The sequence below is a fragment of the Polypterus senegalus genome, chromosome 3 (genome assembly GCF_016835505.1).
Source record: "Polypterus senegalus isolate Bchr_013 chromosome 3, ASM1683550v1, whole genome shotgun sequence".
NCBI lineage: Eukaryota > Metazoa > Chordata > Cladistia > Polypteriformes > Polypteridae > Polypterus > Polypterus senegalus.
In genome coordinates, this window is record NC_053156.1 from 233,375,074 (window position 1) to 233,395,520 (window position 20,447).

The following is a 20,447-nucleotide window of genomic DNA, read 5'->3' on the forward strand; positions in this document are numbered from 1 at the left end:
ATGACAGCAACAGTCACAAAACAATTACATTGACAATCATGTTACGTTATTTTTAAAATGTTTTTCTTTTCTTTTTCATAACTTCTTTAACACACTAATTCTCCGCTGTGAAGTGCGGGTATTTTGCTAGTCCTTATTTATTTAGTCTTTTTTCTCTTTCTTCATCATGTAAAGGACTTTGAGCTACATTGTTTGTATGAAAATGTGCTATATAAATAAATGTTGTTGTTGTTGTAGAGGGGCTGTTATTAATTTGAGGAATCTCATATACCTCCTCAGCATTTTTTGCACTTCCTCTCAAAGCATAACAAATGCTTAAGATGGAATGAACAGCAGCCAGTGCACATTTTGTTCAATAATACTGCCCCTTTCTACTTTTGTATAAGGGAATAAACGTGTTACTGTTCATGATCCTGGATGTCCATGGCTCTTCATTCTACTGCCCAACAAAGTCAGTAACATAAGCATGTGCATAGTGTGCAATTAAGTAACAACAACTGAAGAAAAATTATAGTTATACATTTAATCCCACATACATTTAATCCTGTGCTGAGGACTAAATTTAATTGGGCCAGTTTAGGATCACAGGGAGCCAGAGACTATTGCACTTTCACTGTGTGTAAGGCAAGAAGCAAATGTAGTGAATGGTCCTTTGTAAGACAAAATTGCAAAGACAATCAGAAAAGAGTGAGCTGAATGCCAATTCAGTAACAGACTTCTATAAATAAACTATCTATTTAGTTTTAATCCAACTATTTGCAAATAAATATTTTGAAACAGTGTGCTCTAGTGGTGCAGTGGCTTGTGTACATACTTACAGATTACAAATAGAAAAAACAGCTGAATGTTATTTACTTCACAGAACATGAGAGACTAAAAGTATTTTCTTAATTAAGAAGCATTACTAACACATTTCCGTATTCAGTGTTTAAACAGTTACACATAAGCACTTATGCACACTCACTGATACCAATCAATCCACAAATGCACAGAGAGAACATGCAAATCCCATACAGACCATTGTGCTATGAGGCAAGAATGACAGTTGCGCACTACCACCCTGCCTATGTTAAAACGTCTGCACTAAACTTACCTTGTTTGAGGCTCTTTTACCCACACCTCACATGACAAATTATTAGTACAGTTTGTATGTTTGGTAGAAAAATGCAGACTGACATTGTGCTCCTGATGCATAGCCACCTATGAGGAGCAGGATGGAAAGAGTGGCATAAGGGTTGCCTCTGACCCCAGGTGAACAGAGTGAGGCGGAAGCACATGTCCATGCGTGGTGGACATGACTGCTGATGTAATGAAATAAGCTTCTGTATAGTGAAAGAATATAAGGAATGATAAATTTGCCTTTTTCAGTTATTATTGCCTAGTTGTCTACAGAACACAGAGAGATTTAATGTCAATAGCGGTGATTGGTGATGACTTTCTGATTAGAATCCATGTAGCAGTCCTGAAAGATGCTGTGGAAGAAGAAGATGAGCAGTGAAACAAAGTGCACCATTAAAATGGCTGAAGGTCACAACATTTTTTTTGCTTTGTTCTTTTTTCCGTCTTAAAATGACACTGACATACTCTTTTACAATATATGTGCAATTTCAAGGCATGAACCAATACTCAATAACATTTTTTTAAGACTTTTTCATTGACCTATGAATCTGTGTATCCATTAGACCTATTGTAGCCTGCAAGAAAAGACAAGGAATTTTTTAAAATTTATATAAAACGCTGCACTTTAGAACACAATTTTATGTTCTAAAATTAATATACCATGGCAGATTAATATATATCATGATTGTGAAGAAATAATGTTGACATGAAAAATACCAAACTTATCTTTTAATATCACTGTCAATAGATGCCATCAGACAACTGAAGCACGATCATAACTGAAGCAGCAGTCAATGTCTTTGTGAGATAACACAATACTTTCGCAAAATAATGTCTTTTTATTGGCTAACTAAAAAGATTACCATATGCAACCTTTCGAGGCAACTCGGGCTCCTTCTACATCATGCCTAAAGAAGGAGCCTGAGTTGCCTTTGAAAGCTTGCATATTGTAATCTTTTTAGTTAGCCAATGAAAGGTGTCATTTTGCTTGACTTCTCACAACATTCATAATGGCTAACACAGTACAACACCCTAGTACTACAAAATAATGTTGCAATTGTTATTGCAAAGTGATGCACAAATATTTTTTGCCTGACTTCCATATAATATAAAATGCTATTCAAAAAAATTATGCACTCTACTAATGCATGTAATTATATTCTGTTATCACTGTTCTTTTTGAATGTGATGCATTGTCACAAAATACTAAATAAACAAAAATGACATAATTGCCTCTTTGATGAAAAAATGCTCCAAGTTTTAGAAAAGTTAACTGAGTCACTGAATACACCTGAATGTTACGCCATGCATACATTTTCAAAGTGGTTTACACTGTCATTTGCTTAAGAGACATAAAGAAAAGAATATCTTGTAAGCCTGTGTGCTTATAAAAATGGTGTTTTGATTCGGAGTTCACTGATTTAGTTTGATAGTGAATTTTTGCATGAAAATGTCAAACGTGTGACAAAATTAGCCATTTTATACTGTTCTCTGTAATTTAACAGCCATTTAAACTGATAGAAACCCACCACCCCACCAGCTGAACGTTTAGCCCTCATTCGTCACCTCTACATTTAGCTCAGAGCCCAACACATTCAAATTACTAAAGCAAACCTTCATTGTTAGTTGCATTGTTTTGTACTTGCCCTTTATGATTTCTAGTACTGTGTGTGTTTGGTGTTTCAGCTTAAAAACTTCTGCGGTCTGCGCCAGTACTCGGTGAAGAGTGCTACACAAAAGTACACGGGAATCAAATGAGTTGAATCTTCGTCAACGTTCTGTTTAACGCGCACGAAAGAGGCGCCAACAACAGTCGACCTTGTGAGCGCGCTTCGTCCCTGGCTCGGCGCGCTCCCCTGCATGTTCTAAGCAGAACTGTGTGTAGTATGTGGAGTGCGCAGTACGGAAGCGTCGGTGAGTGTTTGTGAGTTTGAAGTAGCTCATGTAAAAGTTGTGTCTCGCAGACGAACACAATTATAGGGACGGTTTGCCTTGCGTGAAATGACCCGCGGCAATCGCGTGCGCACAGTACGCTGCCGCCTTGTTTACAGTTACTGTAACCAGTAACGACGCTGCCAGCCGTAAGGTGCGGGGGTTCAAATGTTCACGTTACTGCAGTCTCGGAAGCCTGGGGAAGCGTAGCAACTGTGATTTTATAATAAATTTCTATCGTGGAGGTGTATGTCAAATGTCTACGTTGATTTGTTTAAGTGATCCCTTGTAAAGTTACAGGTGACCGAAAGTTTGTGAAGTCCTGCTGAGCGCTTCGCTGTGCAACTTTGGACCGGCTTGGGACAGGTAATAATAAGACTTAAAGGCTTAAAAGTTCCCGGGGCTCCGCTGCTGCTTTCCAGTTTAAAATATACATTGGCAAAACAAAGAGGCTATACAAGTGCGAATTACTAAAAGTAATGCATTTGTTTTAAAATCAAATGATAATTCCAAGTTAACTTAGCAGGGCCAAATTACGATCGGTTTCCCGGTGTCGAAGGTTTAATCTCAAGCAAAATCTTTGGTTAAGCGCAGTGTTTCGGGTATTTCATAGTATACTTAAACGCATACACATGCTCAATGTACAAAAATACTTTATTTTTAATTATATTTTATATTATCAAATTGTCTGACAGTGTGGAATGTGCATGGTGCTGAGTAGCTCCACCTAGCAGTAGCACTTAACTAGAAAAGCAGGTTTCTTAAATGTATAGATGGATTTATATCTTGAATTCGTAATAGCCTATGACGGACAGGTGTCTATCTTGCATCCACTTGTGCCTGAACAGGCTACAAGCACTTTGCCCCTGAACTGCTTTAAGGGTGTTCAAAAGTGAATGGAAAGATGGATTTTTATAATAAAATTCAGCTTTTGAGATTTTCCAATAAGACTTCTGTTCAGATTGTTTATATTTGTTTTAATTATTTTTGCATAAAAATATACATTTTCAAAACTTTTGGTTGAAATAATCATATCTGCATTATTGTGCAGCACAAAACTTTGAACACTGTTTGCGTGTTGAGTGCCCTTTTTCAAAGAATACAGTATGTGGAAGACTATGTATCCTGTATTAGACTGGTGACTCACTGAGGGCAGACACTTGTTTAGCTACCTTAGGAGATTCTTGCAACCAAGATTTGGATAGCCACTCATGAAGGATGGGTGGTGCAGTGACAGCACTGTTGCCTCTCAGTAAGGAGACCTGTGTTCATATCATGGGTCTTCCCTGTGTGGAGTTTCATGTTCTCCCCATTTCTGCATGGGTTTCCTCCCACAGTTCGAAGACATGCAGGTTAGGTGAATTAGTGATCCTAAATTGGCCTTAGTGTGTATTTGTGGTGTGTATGTGCGTGTTTGTCCTGTGATAGACTGGTGCACTGTCCAGAGTTTGTTTCTGCCTTGAGCCCTATGATAGCTGGGATAGACTCCAGCAGACCCCTGTGACTAAGTGGGTTTGAAAATGACTGACTGGCTTATGAAGGATGGGTAGTGACAATCAGATAACAAATGGAAATGGTAATTCATGATGCAAATGATATGATATACATTTCAGGATGGGGAAAATGGGTCTCAGAAGGTTGCAATTATTGCACATATTGTTGCATCCAGTTTGACACCTGACTTGCTTTGAGCTTGTATCTAGTAACAGACTTTGCCTTGCTTTTTGCTTTGTATATCTATTCATACATTTAAAACATGTTAACAGGATATATTGTGCCTTTCTCTCAAAAAATATCATTGCAAATTGTATTCTATTGCATTAACTCTACACAGTTGTCTCTGCCAGATCACTTCTTTACTAAAGACTAGTGGACATTGTTGAAAGTGAATGACTGCAACTGATAAATCTTTTATCATTCTCAAAAATGTCTGCGAATCAGTATTTCGCTGATCCAAACTCAAAGACAGAAAATAGACAAGTTTCCTAAACACAGGGCCGTTTGAAGGAATTTGGGGGCCCTAAGCAAAATGGACATGGAGGCCCCCCGCACGCACGCACGCAAAGGAACCACAGCATAGCCATACAGTTTAAATTCACTCACACTTTATATAAATAAAAAAGGTTTACAGTGCAAATACTGCTGTTGCATATAAAGTGCATACAATTTGAACATTTTCAACAATTGAACATTTGCAAAAAACACCACTGTACCATAAAATCAAATATACATTAAAAAAGTGCACAATAACTAAATCCAACATACTTAAAAACACACACACACATACATACTCACATTAACATTTTTCAGTTCTCTCAAACATGTGCAAATTATCTAAAACTGCTGTTTGCGAGCCTTGTTTTCTGCAAAGGCAATCACAATGTCCTCCATGTCCAAAGACTGGCGAACATCCCGCTCAATTGACATAAGTGCCAGTCCTGTGAGCCTTTCTTGGCCCACTGTGGACCTCATGTAATTTTCTCTTCTTTCTTTTTTGGCTTCCTGAAGCATAATTCCGCTTCATGACTGCCGAGGAAGTTTTGTATTTTGCCGGCAGCAGAGATCGCGTGGTTGGCTGGCTGCTGTCAGCGAGGGGGGCCCCCTTGAGGGGGATCCCGATAACAGTGTCATTGCACTTTACTGCATTCACTATCAATGGGGCGCTCACACAGTTTGTCGCTGCATTTTATTCTTAACCAGTCGTTGTCTTGGGGCCCCAGGCCAGCTCGGGGCCCCAAGCAATTGCTTGGTTTGCCTGCCTTGTCGCGACGGGCCTGCCTAAACAACCAGAGGAATTAGTGTGAATGTTTATTAAAAGACCAAAAAGAAAAATCATACCAGTTCTGGTCCTTAGGGAGCAACTTGTCTTCATTAATTAGAGGACATTTTCTTCCTTCAATATAAACATTTATTTATTAAACCTGGTATTTTTAAGATACCCTGATAATTAAAAACATTTGCAATTGAGCATTTTACATTTTAAAGTTATGGTGAATAACAGGTTCACATACAGGTACAAATATGAAGAAGAGTTTGTGAATGTGTCCTTGAATACCATTGGGCTCATATCATTAGTTTTTTTTTTTAAATTAGGAATCTCCATTCGCCTCCTGGGTCCTCCCTGCGTGGAGTTTGCATGTTCTCCCCGTGTGTGCGTGGGTTTCCTCCGGGTCCTCCGGTTTCCTCCCACAGTCCAAAGACTTGCAGGTTAGGTGCATTGGTGATCCTAAATTGTCCCTACTGTGTGCTTGGTGTGTGTGTGTGTGCGCCCTGCCCGGGGTTTGTTTCCTGCCTTGTGCCCTGTGTTGGCTGGGATTGGCTCCAGCAGACCCCCGTGACCCTGTAGTTGGGATATAGCGGGTTGGATAATGGATGGATGGAATCTCCAAGAAAACATATCAGGGTGAATATTCTCCTCAGTGTAAAATCGTCTTATTTCTGCAAAATTCCTTAAAATTTGAAATACATTCATTAGGCTTTACAGAACTATTAAAGGAAAAATAAGACATTCAATTAAACAAGGATTTAATTAAAGGTAACAGCTGGTCTCTTATTCTGGTTCAACCTGCTGCAGGGATAAGGAAGACTGCAGTATAATTTATGCTTTATGGAATATTTGATCATCAGATTAGCTGCAACAAAAGTGTACAGCCCCATGAACCTGAAGAAATATGTCAGACCAATATTTCTTTTGTATATGATCTCTTGAACGGAGAAACCAATTTTATACTTGTTCTAGCGACTGGGAGCCCGATCGAATCGGGCTACAAATTCTACATTTGTGAAATCCATACTTTCTCTGCAAAGAATTATTTGTTTTTTTAAGTCCTTGATATGATTTTGTTATCATGGCACTGATTTGTGCTTAAAATAGACGTTTTCGGCCGATGTAATGAAGAGCTTCCTGTTTAAACGGGGCTGCAAGACATGAACTCAGCTCCTCGGCACACCTCATTTGATTTTTTCTGGCAAACAATTTTTCAAAACAAAGCATATTTTACGACTCTAATCAGAGTCGGAGTAATAATTATGTTTGCGTGGTCATTTTAGATCTGAGATCAGCTAAAATTTAAACAATGACCATTGTTAATACCCAGCTGTCATTACTCAGTTTGCCAATAGATGTCAAAAGGACGGATGCCAAAACCGAACTGCCCAAAGATAGATTTTGATGTACCAAGCAAATGGCAATACGTTCTATATTACTTATGGTTCCGGAGCTGTCGAAGGGTTTAAGTCAGTCGACGATGTTAGTCCTGGAAACTATGTCCCACCAAACCAACATTCCAAAAACCAATCAAACTTACTGTTATCTGCTCGAATCAACACCGACTTATTATACTCGTCTGCCCAGCGGCGTCACTGAACATTCGAATATTCTTAGCCAATCATGCAATACTGCATCCGTGTTTGCCATGTTACAGTATGTTCTAACTACAGAGGCAGAGTCCCATTGCATGGTTCTTTAACTTGTATTGAGTCGAGGTATTGACGTGAACACCATACATATTGGGGTATTGACGTGAACACCATACATACGGATAGTATCAAATTATATATAAGAATAAATAGTTGATTTGCCCCTCTAGTTAGCAATGAAATTGTAAATGCAGAATATAAGCTTAGCTTATTTCTATAAGATGAAAAATTGGTAAAATATTGTCATTTACAAATGTATCATAAAAAGAACATTTTTTATTAGAAAAAGATAAACCCTTTTTGTAGCTAGTGCACTAAGAGCACTTATCATTCATCATCATCACCGGTTTACTGACCAAATTCTGGGCTTATCCAGGTTTGTTGGTTGCTTCCAAAATCTTTTTCCTCCACTTTCTACAGTCCTGGGCATTATGTGGGATAAGACCTACAGTATATGTTTCATATCATCAGACAACTACTCCAGCCTCTTCTTCTTTGGCTTTCCTCTGGGTTTTATCCCCTCTGCCTGTACCGTGGTGTATCTGTTTACCCAATCATGCCCTGCCTTTTCTTCCACTTGCCCAAAGCACCTTATTCAGATTCTCAGCACAACACCTGTTGCTTCCACACTGGGTCTTTCTAACATTCAGCATTTTTCTTCCTCTCACTCTCAGAGGTGGACAGAATGTAAATGCATATAGTAGTCTTTTGGGTTACCAGTTTTCCAAACCTGGTAATTTTAGGTATCCTTTCTGGTAGCCCAGCTTTAAATCTGGGTTTGGGGCAGCAACTTCTTAGCACAATATTTATTTGTAAAGTACTGTTGTACATGACTGCATAGCACTCCACACAATTGGTGTCTTGGAAGAGAATATTTTAGTAAATATATGATTTTAAAAGACTATTACTTGTTGATGAATGGTCTTTTATTCCAATGTAGCAAAGCAGTTTATCAAAATGAACTTAATATGGCATTAGTATTGTATTCTCAGATTTTATTTTCAGATCTTATTTAGACTAATTCACAGTAAATTAAACTTTTCTGTCAGAAACATTATCAATTTTATCTGTTGTGTTATTCTGAACTATCAACTTTGTGGAATATCCTCCATATTTAATAAGCTAAGCAGTTATTTTTGTCACAGTGTTGCTTGTAATTACTGGTGTTGAAGCAGTAACAGAAGAGCTCGCCTGTTCCTTTCTCTCTTTTAAATTCATAATGAAGTAAGCATTCATTCTTCTCTTATTTATGTTGCAGTAATCAAATAAGATACAAATATATTTTGATATTCTTGCCTTAACTGCACTAGTTGTTAAAGCTAACACTACTTTTTACCTTGCTTGCTTTATAGACCTATTACCTGAGTTCAGTATATTGTTCAGTAGTTGGTGTGTATTTGTGAGATAGTAGTTATGACAGTCCAGTGGTCTATGCAGCTGTCATTAAAAGCAACACCGAAACAATTTTGTAAATAAAGATTTGAGCCTTTTGCTTTTATCTAATTGGTTTGGAAAATATTGGTTGATCCAATGATCAAAAACATCCGGTAGTCTACCAGACTTTGTGTACCTGTAATTTGGTTGTTCAGAATTAAAAATTGGCATTCCTGGCTTCCAGATTATTGATTTGTTCTGCCCTAAACTCTTACACACTTCATACATCTACCTGATCACTGTTATCTCTGTTTGTTTCAGTTTTGCTTCATGTTCTGCTTTCGTCGACCAAGTCTCATTTCATAGAGAATACTGCTCATCACTCAGCAGTTATAAACCTTTCCCTTCAATGCCAGAGAGGCTTTCTTAGAAGTCAAAATGGAGGAAAGCTCCTGTAATTTCTTCTGTGCACTTCACCGTTGGCAGAACTTCTTTACTTTCTCCAGGACAACTGCATTGTTAAAAATCTAAATTTACGTTTATCAACTTTATAGTACACTTTGAACAAACAAAATATGACGATGCAGGTCCTGCTCCAAGCTCCCTCTTCCAGTTTTTGGAGCCTCTTGAACCCAGCACCATCGGTAATGTAACTGGATGAACTGGCAGATGGGGTCAAATCACACTTGTAGCAAGGGGATGATGTAAAAGTGTCAAAGTGCTTTTATTAAAAACAAAAAACAAACAAAAACAATGTCCATAGTGCAGTGCTTCAAAAAATCCATAAATAAAATAATCCATAAAAACGAGGTGAAAAAAGTGGTTTAAAATAATCCCATTAAATAAATCTTAAAAATGAGGTTAAAATAATGGTAGTACCTGTAAGCTGTCCTTTTTTTAAAAAAAAAAAAAAAACGGTGCATTCTCCTCTTAGCTGGCGGCTCCCCTGCTTCTCCCATACATGCTTTGCAACAGGGGAGCTGCCCTATCCACAGGTGCAGCTGACTCTCAAGTGGTCCAGTAGCCTTCTGCTCCCTGGCTACGTACAGCTCACATGCCGGACCGAGACTTGGGTTCCCCCAACGGTCAGGGCTCTCATGCTGGGGCTCTCCCTTCCAAGCCTCCTTGACTCCCGCTGCCTTCTTGACCTTACACGGCAAGCCGTCCACACTCCCAATCACTCCAGCTCCTCGGAACAACTAAGCAGGAGCAACCCAATCCATCCACCTCAGTCATACACTTTTTTCCAGGGGCTCTCCTCCCAGCTGCCTGCATTTGCTCAAGCGAGGCTGCTTTCACTCGCTCCCGCACTGGCTTTTACAATCTCCTGCCTTCTTCTCTCCTTCACATCTGTCTCTTCTTTTCACTTTCTTAATTTCGCCCCTCCGCACTTGTGCTTCTCCTTTTTATAATGGGGACGTGGCATAGGTGTGGCGAGTAGCAGCTCCCGGCATCAATTACAGACATTATGCACTTCAGTGTGGAAATCCCCACGGCTGCATCGTGCCTGGGAACCGCTTCCACCACGCTACCACTCCCCCTCCTTAAGCCACGAGTGTGTTGATTATTTATTTAAAAACTGGCCATCTGCTTAGAGCTATATCACACTCCTTCCCCCTTAAGCCACCAGTTTCATGGGAAGGCTCCAAGCCTCAATCAACCCAGTGCAACTGGCAGCCCAGGTATGTGGCTTGGCCCTGACTCTGCACTAAAACCACAATCAAAGCACTAAAAATCCCACATTAAAGCCAATCCAAGTCCACCTTGTTAAAACAGGACATTAAAAGAATAAGAACTTTTAAAAGACAATTAAAACCAATCAATAAATAAATGTCCATTAAAAAATCCAGTCTCTAAAATGTCCTCCTCTGGCTTGGGTCTGTGGGTTATTTTCCACAAAGTCTGGCACCTATCCCACTTGCTGCTCTGTCTCCTTCTTCAGTCCCCATTGCCAGCTCATTCCACCACTGCCACCATTTGTGACGGTGCGGGTCCTGCTCCATGCTCGCAAAACTGGAAGACGGTGCATGGAACAAGACCCAAAAGGCCATACTTGCTTCCTGCAGACTACCATTCACACCACTCATCTTTAATATACCCATGTCCAAAAATGTGTATTGGTTTGAGTTCCACACAACATCTTTACTTTACATTCCACAGAGCAATACACCCACCTCTTCCATGCCTACTGCCTCTTCACCACTAATTATGACTTTGGTCATTCTTGCGTTTACCTTGTGGTCTTTCTCTTCTAAACTTCTTTGATTTCAGAATCTTCTTCTTGAGTTCCACTTTTAACATCAACACAAGAACATTGGTATGCATTAGCTCCCATGACATCCATCATGATCTTCTCTGGTCATGATCTTCATGATATTCTCTAGATCATTTTGTTTTCCAGAACCATGTAGTCCTAAACATGAACACAGAGCTTAGGCTGGCAGCATTTTCAGTTTAAATCCAGAAAGTTTGAGTTTCAGGAATGAAAGGTGCAGGACAGAAGCAAATACTGGTCAGGTAGCTTAATACTGATTTATTCAATTTTACATTAGTTCAGTTAGGTAGTTAAGTTCAGTTTGTTTTTGTATAACTTCTTCACTGAGTACAAGCTCAGAGTGCTATACTGTAACAAGTTTTCAGGTGAATGCAATGACAGAGAATACAAATTACTCATTACATAAATAGTACACATAAAGACTGATTTGCTAAAACATACAGGAAAACAAAGTAGTATGAAACTGATTAATATAGATGGAACCTAACAATATTTGTCCATTAATTCATTGGCCGGTGTACAACAAAGGAGAGGAAGACAAACTCCAGTCAGCTTAATCCCCTGATAAAATAAACCTCTGGGAAATCTGCAATCAGTTATAACAGACATATCAGAAAACAAAGTTAGACACAGTTAGCCCTGGAGACCTATGCCCATTGACTGCCCACCACATTGGGCATTTTACAGTAGAGTCTGCTGTCTGTCCAATATGATGACAGTCTTTCCATTCATTGATTCCAGTACTCTCATTATCTCAGAGGTCTTTCCGTGGGCAGCAAAACAACTTGGAAATAAAGCAGTAGCACCAGGTGCTGGAGCAGGATACTGGAAAGTGAAACAAGAGAGAAGATTGTTGTAAAGTTTTCATAATTATTATATTATTTATGTTTTTGTACACTGTGGTGGGCTGGCGCCCTGCCCGGGGATTGTTTCCTGCCTTGCGCCCTGTGTTGGCTGGGATTGGCTCCAGCAGACCCCCGTGACCCTGTAGTTAGGATATAGCGGGTAGGGTAATGAATGGATGGATGGATGTTTTTGTTCAAATGACTAACAAAACAGAGATGCAGTATGCACAACTAATCAGCAGCTCTGTGTAGGGTGTGCTAGACTAAAGTAGTGAGTCTTGAGCCTGGATTTGCATCAGTGGGTTTTCCTATTGGGTGATTTTCATGTGTCACTGGTGGCACTGCCTTGCTTGTAACAGATTTACTGTGGTATTTTTAGTGCAATTAACTATGATTATTTATGAGTTTACTTTCATGGGTTTTTGTAAATTGTACAGGGCAAATCCACAGCTTTTGAGATGCACCTTACATTTTATATTGCTCCTATGTCCTTGAGATTAAACACTTGTTCTAAATGTGACCAATGGTGTATAGTACTGTCTGTTTTCTCAATAAAGAATGACACTATGTTGACTCCACAGAGAACTTTCCACTGTGTCTTATATTGAGCAGATATCTCTATGTGTAGCAGAAACATGAAGACACTATAGACAAGATTAATGGTGGGATCAGGGAAAGGGTGCCAGGTCCTGCAAAAATTTCCAGGCCAAAGACAGCTCAAAACCCACACAATGGTGAAAGAACCAGCCCATTACGTAAAGTATAGACAATAAGCCACCAATAAAGTTATGTCTCAGAGTTTTGAGTGCAATACTGCACACTGATATCATTGAGAAAAGGGGGGTGGGGGGGTCTCCACTTGGAATTTGGAGTATTTTGCTACAGAGTTAGAGGTGATTTTAAAATGACCAAAAAAAAAATAGCCTAAATTACCACACTGTTTTTCAAAAGATGCCCTAAAAATGCAACACACAAGAGCTCATTTTTCCTGCAGAAACCAATAAAGAAAAGCCTAATTAGACATGAAAACCACAGATCTGGCAACACTGAATCATGGCCTCCGTAGCCAGTAAACTGGATCATTACATCTTAACATAGTAAGGTGCATCCACTTACTGAGCCAGAGAAACTGATAAAACTGCATGGTAGTTATATCATTTACTAGAATACTTTGAGCTTCAAGATCATAACCTACAACCACCAAATTATTTGCATGTAGTTTTGTTTTAACTGACCACTGAGAATTTTGAAAATAGCCAATCAATTGTACTTTGTAACGAACCATTTTGAAAATGTAGCAAAGTAGGATTGTTACTAAATAAATATTAGGGCTACTGTTTGATTAAAAATATGATCACAGTTAATTACATGATTAAAAGTTTTAATCAAAATTAACAGTATATAAATTGAAATTTTACATATTTCCTTCATGCGTTATACTTTTCTATAATGCAGAAATAACTTGGTGATATCTTTCTATCACAGAACAGTTTTAATAACAGAAACAATTGAATAAACAGTGAAACTCTAATCAGTCAACAATCAGTCAAGTAAATTTTTTTATTTTTTTATTCTGAGCCACATCACAATGCAAATTAGTCTGCCACTGTGATTGGTTCTGTCAATAATGATGTCTTTAAAATGATATGAAGATAAAAAATAATATATTACTGATTTTCTAACTATTAGATTCAGCCAATTGCTTAAGCAGACCCATTTAGTTATACTAGTTTATTTAAATTTTATGCCCAGGATGGGGATGAACTGTTACCTCAAGCAGAGGAGTTTAAATATCTCTGGTTATATTCATGAATGAGGGAAAGGGGAGCATGATATTGATTTGGAAGATTGGAGTAGTGTCTGCAGTTGCGGATGCTGTACAGGTCAGTCATGGTGAAGAGAGAGGTGAGCCAAAAGATTTATCTATATCCCTCTCCTCACCTAAGGTCATGTGCTTTGGGTAGTGACCAAAAGAACTAGATTGGAAATACAAGTAGCAGAAATGAGCTTCCTTTGCAACATGCCTAAGCTCAGCCTTAGAAATAGGGTTAGAAGCAAAGATATTTAGGAGGAGAGCTAAAATTAGAGCTGCTGTTTCACCACATCAAAATGAGCCATTTGATTAGGCTTGGGCTTCTGGTTAGGATGGTTGCTGTATCCTCTTGTTGAGGTATTTTGGGCATGTACAACCAGTAGGAGATCAGGGGGCAGACCCAGGACACACTGGTGAGATTGTACCTCTCATTGGTTTCAAAAAACATCACTATTCTCACTGGAGGAGAAGGTGATGGGGAAAATGAACGTCTGGGCATCTTTGTGCAGAATGTTGCTAGTGGGAACTGGACTTGAATAAGCGGCAGAAAATGAATGGATGGATGAATGGATAGTTGGTTCAAGAGATCCTCTTATATTAAATCTTTTTATTTTTTCTGCTCAAAAGAATGCAATCTTGACACATGTATCTGATGTCTCACAATAGCTTTTCCCTTCTCTTTCTGTATTTAGTGGCCTAATTCCAAATATTTACCGATTGGAACAGTTCCTGACAGCAGCCTGGAAGTCCCTTCCTTGAAGGTTGATGTTGTCAATCACCACCTTCCCACTCTCAGTCCTTGAATGAAGAAAGTTGTTGCAAGTTAAATGTGTGAAATCCCAGGCAGTAAAAAACAGCATACATAAGACAGATATGTGTACAATATGTTTATGTAGCAGTTGTACACTGCTACTACTGCTAATAAACTTAAACTTGTTTGGAGCTGTTTCATTAACAACATGTGAAGTGCTGTCAAATTAGCCGGAATTAATGCATTTAGGTGTTGCATTAAAAAGTTTAATTGCAGAATTTTTTAACGTGTTAATTGCACAGATTAACTGTGATTAATCAGCAGCCCCAATAAATATACTTTTTAAAGAGTAAACATATTTAGATTTAAAAATACTTTACAAAGTACAATTCCCTACAAAATATACTCAAGTACAGAAATAAAAGTAAATATAATTCATTGCTTTCCACTACTGTTAAAAGATATACTTTTTGAGCAGAGCCTTATTATTCACTGTCTTACATCTGGTGATTTGTCAGATAATTCTGTCAAGTACCACAAAACTATGACAGAATTTAGGGCAAATATCCATGTGGCAGCACATGGAAATTGCACTGTCTGTCCTTCTAGGTAAAAGCAAAGTAATCTTGGCTCTGAGTTGCAGTAGGGTTGGCTAAATAGTAGAGTGTGTTAGCTAAATCTGGTATTCCACTTTATATTATTTTCATGATGTTTTCAATGATGATAACAATGCCATGGATAGCAGTAGCTAACTGTGGTGCCTTAGCATTCATACCCTTGTAATCAATAGTTATTCTCTAAAGATCCAACTAGTTTCCAGATTGACCAGGCAAGGGAGTAAAGTGGACTAATTATAGATTGAATAATTCCTACCTACAGCAGCTCCTATGCCATCTCTTTATGTCCTCCTGATTAAAAGTACTGTTTTAAGCACACAGGAGTGTGTGATAGACAGGGATTTGTTAAAATGTCAGTTTTTCTGCCCGTTTTACAGTTCCTTTCACTGCTCTGCATATTTCACTATGAATTCCAAATGAAAATGTTACCCTTTCAGTTCTTAGGGGTATATGGGTATCAATGTTGTAGGTGTAAGGCTCTGACACTTCCTTCTGTAAATTTATATTATGCTCTTCAAGCTCCTTGACATGGTGATCTACTGTAATTCATGTAGAGCAGTCATCATGGCTCATCTTAGATTAAATTGACCTTTTTATAACAAAACTTCAACTTCAACTCAAGCACAGCATTTTCACTTTCGCAGTAAAAAAACCCACATCAGCTTCAAATGCTTGGTTTCTAAACATACTGTTAAACATGTTTTTTCTGCACACATTGCTTATCAGAGTGACTATGATCATGCTGACTACAGCAACTATATTTTGCACAGGAAACTTATGATCCCAGAAAGCTAGTGTATTTTATCTTGAGTCTAATGCTAATCTAATCATAGTCAAAAAAGCTTTGCTTTTAATGCTGGTTTAGCTCCTTGGAGCAAACAACTGAGAAAACACCACATTAATATCCTAAAACAAGAGTTTTAGCTTTAGTGAAAGCAAGACACGTTTCTTGTCCAAAGCTCAGGAACTGTTTCTCCAGCTGTGTCCTGGTAGCTTGGTTCATAAAAGGTCCAAAGGCGGCTTGATGAATTCCAATAACACAGCACTTAGGTATTAAACCATTAAAGACACAATAGCAGCAACAGGGTATTGCAGTTAATTTTATTTAAATAAGTAATACACCTTCATACACCCCTTTTCTGAAAATGTGTAAGCATTTTTTAACTTGTTTGTATGTTTACATTTTAAAAAGAACCTTGTTCAGTAGTTTAAATAACATCTCACTAAAAGCTGCACTACTTTTATGGATATAGAAATAAAAGCTATATCTATGATAAATCCTAAATTATAGAAAAAAGCATTTACAGGTTATCTTTTACAGGTTATGTTTGAATATTTATATTTGTACACTGTATTTTAAACATAAATCACAGTTATAGTACATTCTAATTAGAGTGCAAGGATCTAGAAAAATGATATAAGGATGTAATTAATAGTGAGTTCATTAGGTAGGTACACAACTGCTTCATATTGCCAGTTTTATTATACTTTCAATCGGACCGATGTCTTGGTTGATGATAACTGTTAGTATAATTGACTCCTATATTATGCCTAGTATGTTATCGTACGGACTTTTCCACATGTAAGTGTTCTGTTGATTGGTCTTCAGAGTTGCTGTGCTCCATTACATTAACCAACTTGCTTTGGTAGGATTTGCTGGTATAATACACACTATGTGAGTGCATACACCCGGTTTTGAAGCAGATTCTTTGTTGCATATAACCAGTAGGAGTGTATACAGTATTGTGTACACTATATACAGTATGTAATGCACAGTCATAATTTTTTATTGGAAAAAAAATCTGTTTGCTTTTTGTGTCCACAATGTATCAGCCCTTTCCTTATAATAATATTGGTGTGATCCAAGAATGTGTTACAAGCAAGGCTGTGGAAGAGGATATTCAGTTCATCTTGTTCAAAAGCTGCATATTTTGCCCTTTTTGTCCTTGTCTTTTTGTCTTGTCTTTCCAATTATGCCTTCTTTTCTGCACTTTCCTCATCTCTCTTTTTGATCATCTCAATCAGTATGTTCTGGCTCGTACAAATAGGGTTCAGCAATATTGCTAAATGTATCCTCTTCTTCACAGTCAGACATTTTGCTTATTTAAAACTATAATGTAACTTACCTATCTAAATCCTAAAAGACAATGTACCTGAAAGTAGTTGATTCTCAAAATGTATGTGGTGTGTGTGGTATTCTCAACACAAGCTAGAGGAAACCACAATTCTGGATGGATAAATGTTATTCAGAGAGAGAGAAATTCACCAAGATGATGTGCATAGTCGATTTTCTTGTGAAATGAATTATTCTCAACAACAGCTTAATTTTTAAATTACTTTTTAATTGGTGTGGGCATACTGTTTCACAATAAACTTGGTTAATCTTTGATACCATTCTTTCCCTAAAAATTGATAATTGGTAAATTTAAGCCTTTTTTTCCATGTTTGGACCAGGGTTACCTTATGTCCTTTTGTAAAGTGCAAGAAATGATGAGGTGTTTTTGTTATTTATGAAAAAGGTTTCACTTTAGAACACAATCACATGTGGCAATTTATACCAAGACTATGATGAAATAACTTTAACTTGAAATTTACAAAAATTATGTTTTAAGACAGTCAACAGATTACATCAACAAAATGCTGTGAAAACTGAGGTGCATGTATCAGACAAGCATATATTAAGTGATGAGAAGTGAAATTAAGTAAACATTTTTAATTGAAGGTGACTAAAGGAAATGAAAAGCAACTCTGCAGCAATCTAACACTGTGGCTCTGGGAACACAATAAAAAGCTTAAAGAAAATTTACATTTTTAGAAAACAGCTTTTCCAAAACCTACACTATTGAATGGATTAGTTTGTCGTGGATTATTTTTTATTGAAAAAACACTTTATATTGTCTTTTTCTTTTATAGTCTTACTAATGGCAGGATGGAGTTGTCTTTAGTCAAGATGAGAAGAAAGGAGGCCAAGAAGAAGCCTGAAATTGCAGAATGCTATGAATTTCATTAGAGTGTGGGAATCAGATGTATTCTGGAAAAGTGAGCATTTATTGCAATGGATAAAAAATATTTACGCCAATGGAGTGCTGATCTATCACCCGAGATGGAGCTGTCTATCTGTAACTCGCAAGATACTCAGGTACAAGGTGACAAGAGCAGTGGAATCTCACAGGATCGGTCCACTCACAGCACAAACCTAAACCCACTTAGTAATATGTTAAGCAACCACACTGCCCTGGATTCACCTTCTCACAGTATTTTTTCAAGTCCTTTTCATTTGCCAAACTACTTATATCCAAATTTGAACCAAGGCCATCTCCAAAGTGACATACCCAGTGTTCCTGTGCTGCATCATCCAGTTGGGCAGCAAGCCCTTGTATATCAGCCACGGCTGCAGGTTAGTACATCAGTCTTTGCAGTTATTTGAATAATACAAAGTTTGCCCGTAGATTCTTTCAGCATGATTATTTTATTGCTAGGAATTTATTATAGATTGGTTTAAACATATGAAAATAACAACTGTTGCACTCTAATTTGGTCTGGGTAATCCCACAGACTTGCCTACCACTGTGTGTGTGCCCTTCTTGTACCTGTCTGAATTGTGTGTTTGCAACAAATTCTTCAGTTCTTATGGAACACTGTCATAACTCTGTCAATGGATGATATTTTTGAGTGCTTCAGTGAGGTGAAAATCTGATATAGCAAGTTATGGGGTGTTTGGTGGATGGGGAAGGACATTGTTTTCGGGGTTTCCAGTTACTTTCTATGTTTTAAAACATGCATTCTTTCTTTCTTGATTTGTGTTTAAGATTTATGACATTACACCCTGCCTTTTTGAGGGCTATTTATTACTGTGCACGTGGCAAGAAAATGTTTGTTTCATGAAACTGCAGTAGCATTGGGACATCTTAAGTTTATCCAAAATAAATTGCAGACATTTTTTGTTAATTTTGAAACACAGAAACTTTTTGGACAAGCATTGTATATGGTGAATAAAGCACTGTGTGATTTTGTGTGCTGCTGATGTAAATATTATAATTTTTATTACAATAGTTATTCTATTATTATTATTAGTCTTATTGTCAGACTGTTCAATGGTGACTGTACTGAAGTTATTGCAGTAGAAAATGGTGAAGATGATGAACTGACTCTCATTAACTGACCTTTCCCTGACAGAGCATATTACAGGATAGCATCTGATAAAATTTAGGCATTCAACCAAAATATTCTTTGCAATATCTTTCATGGTATTACACATTTTACATTATAAGACAATGCAAATCAAGCTAAACATTCCATGGATGTAACAGTAGATAATGGGAGCACAGTAAAAATCAAACTCTACATACTAGGGCATCTAAAGAGGAAGCACTTCAAATTAAAATTGGGAAACATTTTACAAAATAGTGAAGATTTTTTGCTTCATTGATATTTATATGTTGTCCCAATATCTCATCCAGATATCTGTGAAAACTCTCAGTCACTATTCAGATTATTAAAATGCAACAGGGAGCACATTTGCTGTTAGCACGGATAGCTAGGCCCTCAGTTGCTTCACAAAATATGGTAAAGGGCAAAGTTTTAAGGTGTTTCCACACCTACTTTGGAGCAGTTGTTTTGAACTCTGAAGTGTTTCCCATGTAGTCCCATTAGTTTAAGTAGATATTAACATGCTAATTGCATTCTGGTGTGAAAAAAAAACAACCAGACCAAGACCCTTTAGAATCTGTGATCTCTACCAAACAAACTTGGGAGTGCTTTGGGTGAGGTATGAATATGATCTGACTTGGGACTAATCCAACTACAGGAAATACTGTGCATTATGTATAAATTATGTGCTATGTATGGTAAACATGCTATTCCATTGCTACCTGTGATTAGGCAATCGCAGCATAAAAATAATTACACAGATACATTCAAATTTAACACAATTTGTATAAAACACCTTACACATATACCAGTCAACTGAAGTAAGCTTACACCTGATTCAGGCTTAGAGCCTCTCTATCTCTCACTTCCATTTATTATACTAATACATTATGTAAAAAAAAGGTGTACATTCACTTGTCAATCAAAATACATACTGAGTTGGCAAGAAAAAAATAGTGCTCTATGCAACCAATTATAAAACCCTTTCATCTTAAACTGTAAGAGTGATGCATGCAGTGTCCTGTCAATAGGGATAATGTGATCACTGGAATCACATTAACTTTATTATTAAGAAGTAAATATTCATTAACCATTCTAAAAGAAACATTTTAATAAATATGTGCAGTCCTTAGGACAGTAACATTGTTATTTA

General features: G+C 37.6%; 1 protein-coding gene across 2 annotated transcripts in view; it reads left to right on the forward strand.

Moving 5' to 3' along the window:
* The first annotated feature begins 2,967 nt into the window (after positions 1-2,967).
* The window catches only part of si:ch211-140l13.3 (centromere protein J), a 77,013-nt gene continuing 59,533 nt past the window's right edge, over positions 2,968-20,447 (forward strand). Inside the window, exons 1-2 of one of the 2 annotated variants that reach the window (XM_039748762.1) lie at positions 2,968-3,033; positions 18,059-18,542. In XM_039748762.1, the coding sequence (XP_039604696.1) occupies positions 18,201-18,542 (342 nt within the window). In that variant the 5' untranslated portion in view covers positions 2,968-3,033; positions 18,059-18,200. Of the gene's footprint in view, positions 3,034-3,310; positions 3,418-18,058; positions 18,543-20,447 lie in introns of those variants that run through there. The other variant, XM_039748761.1, reaches the window with a different exon arrangement.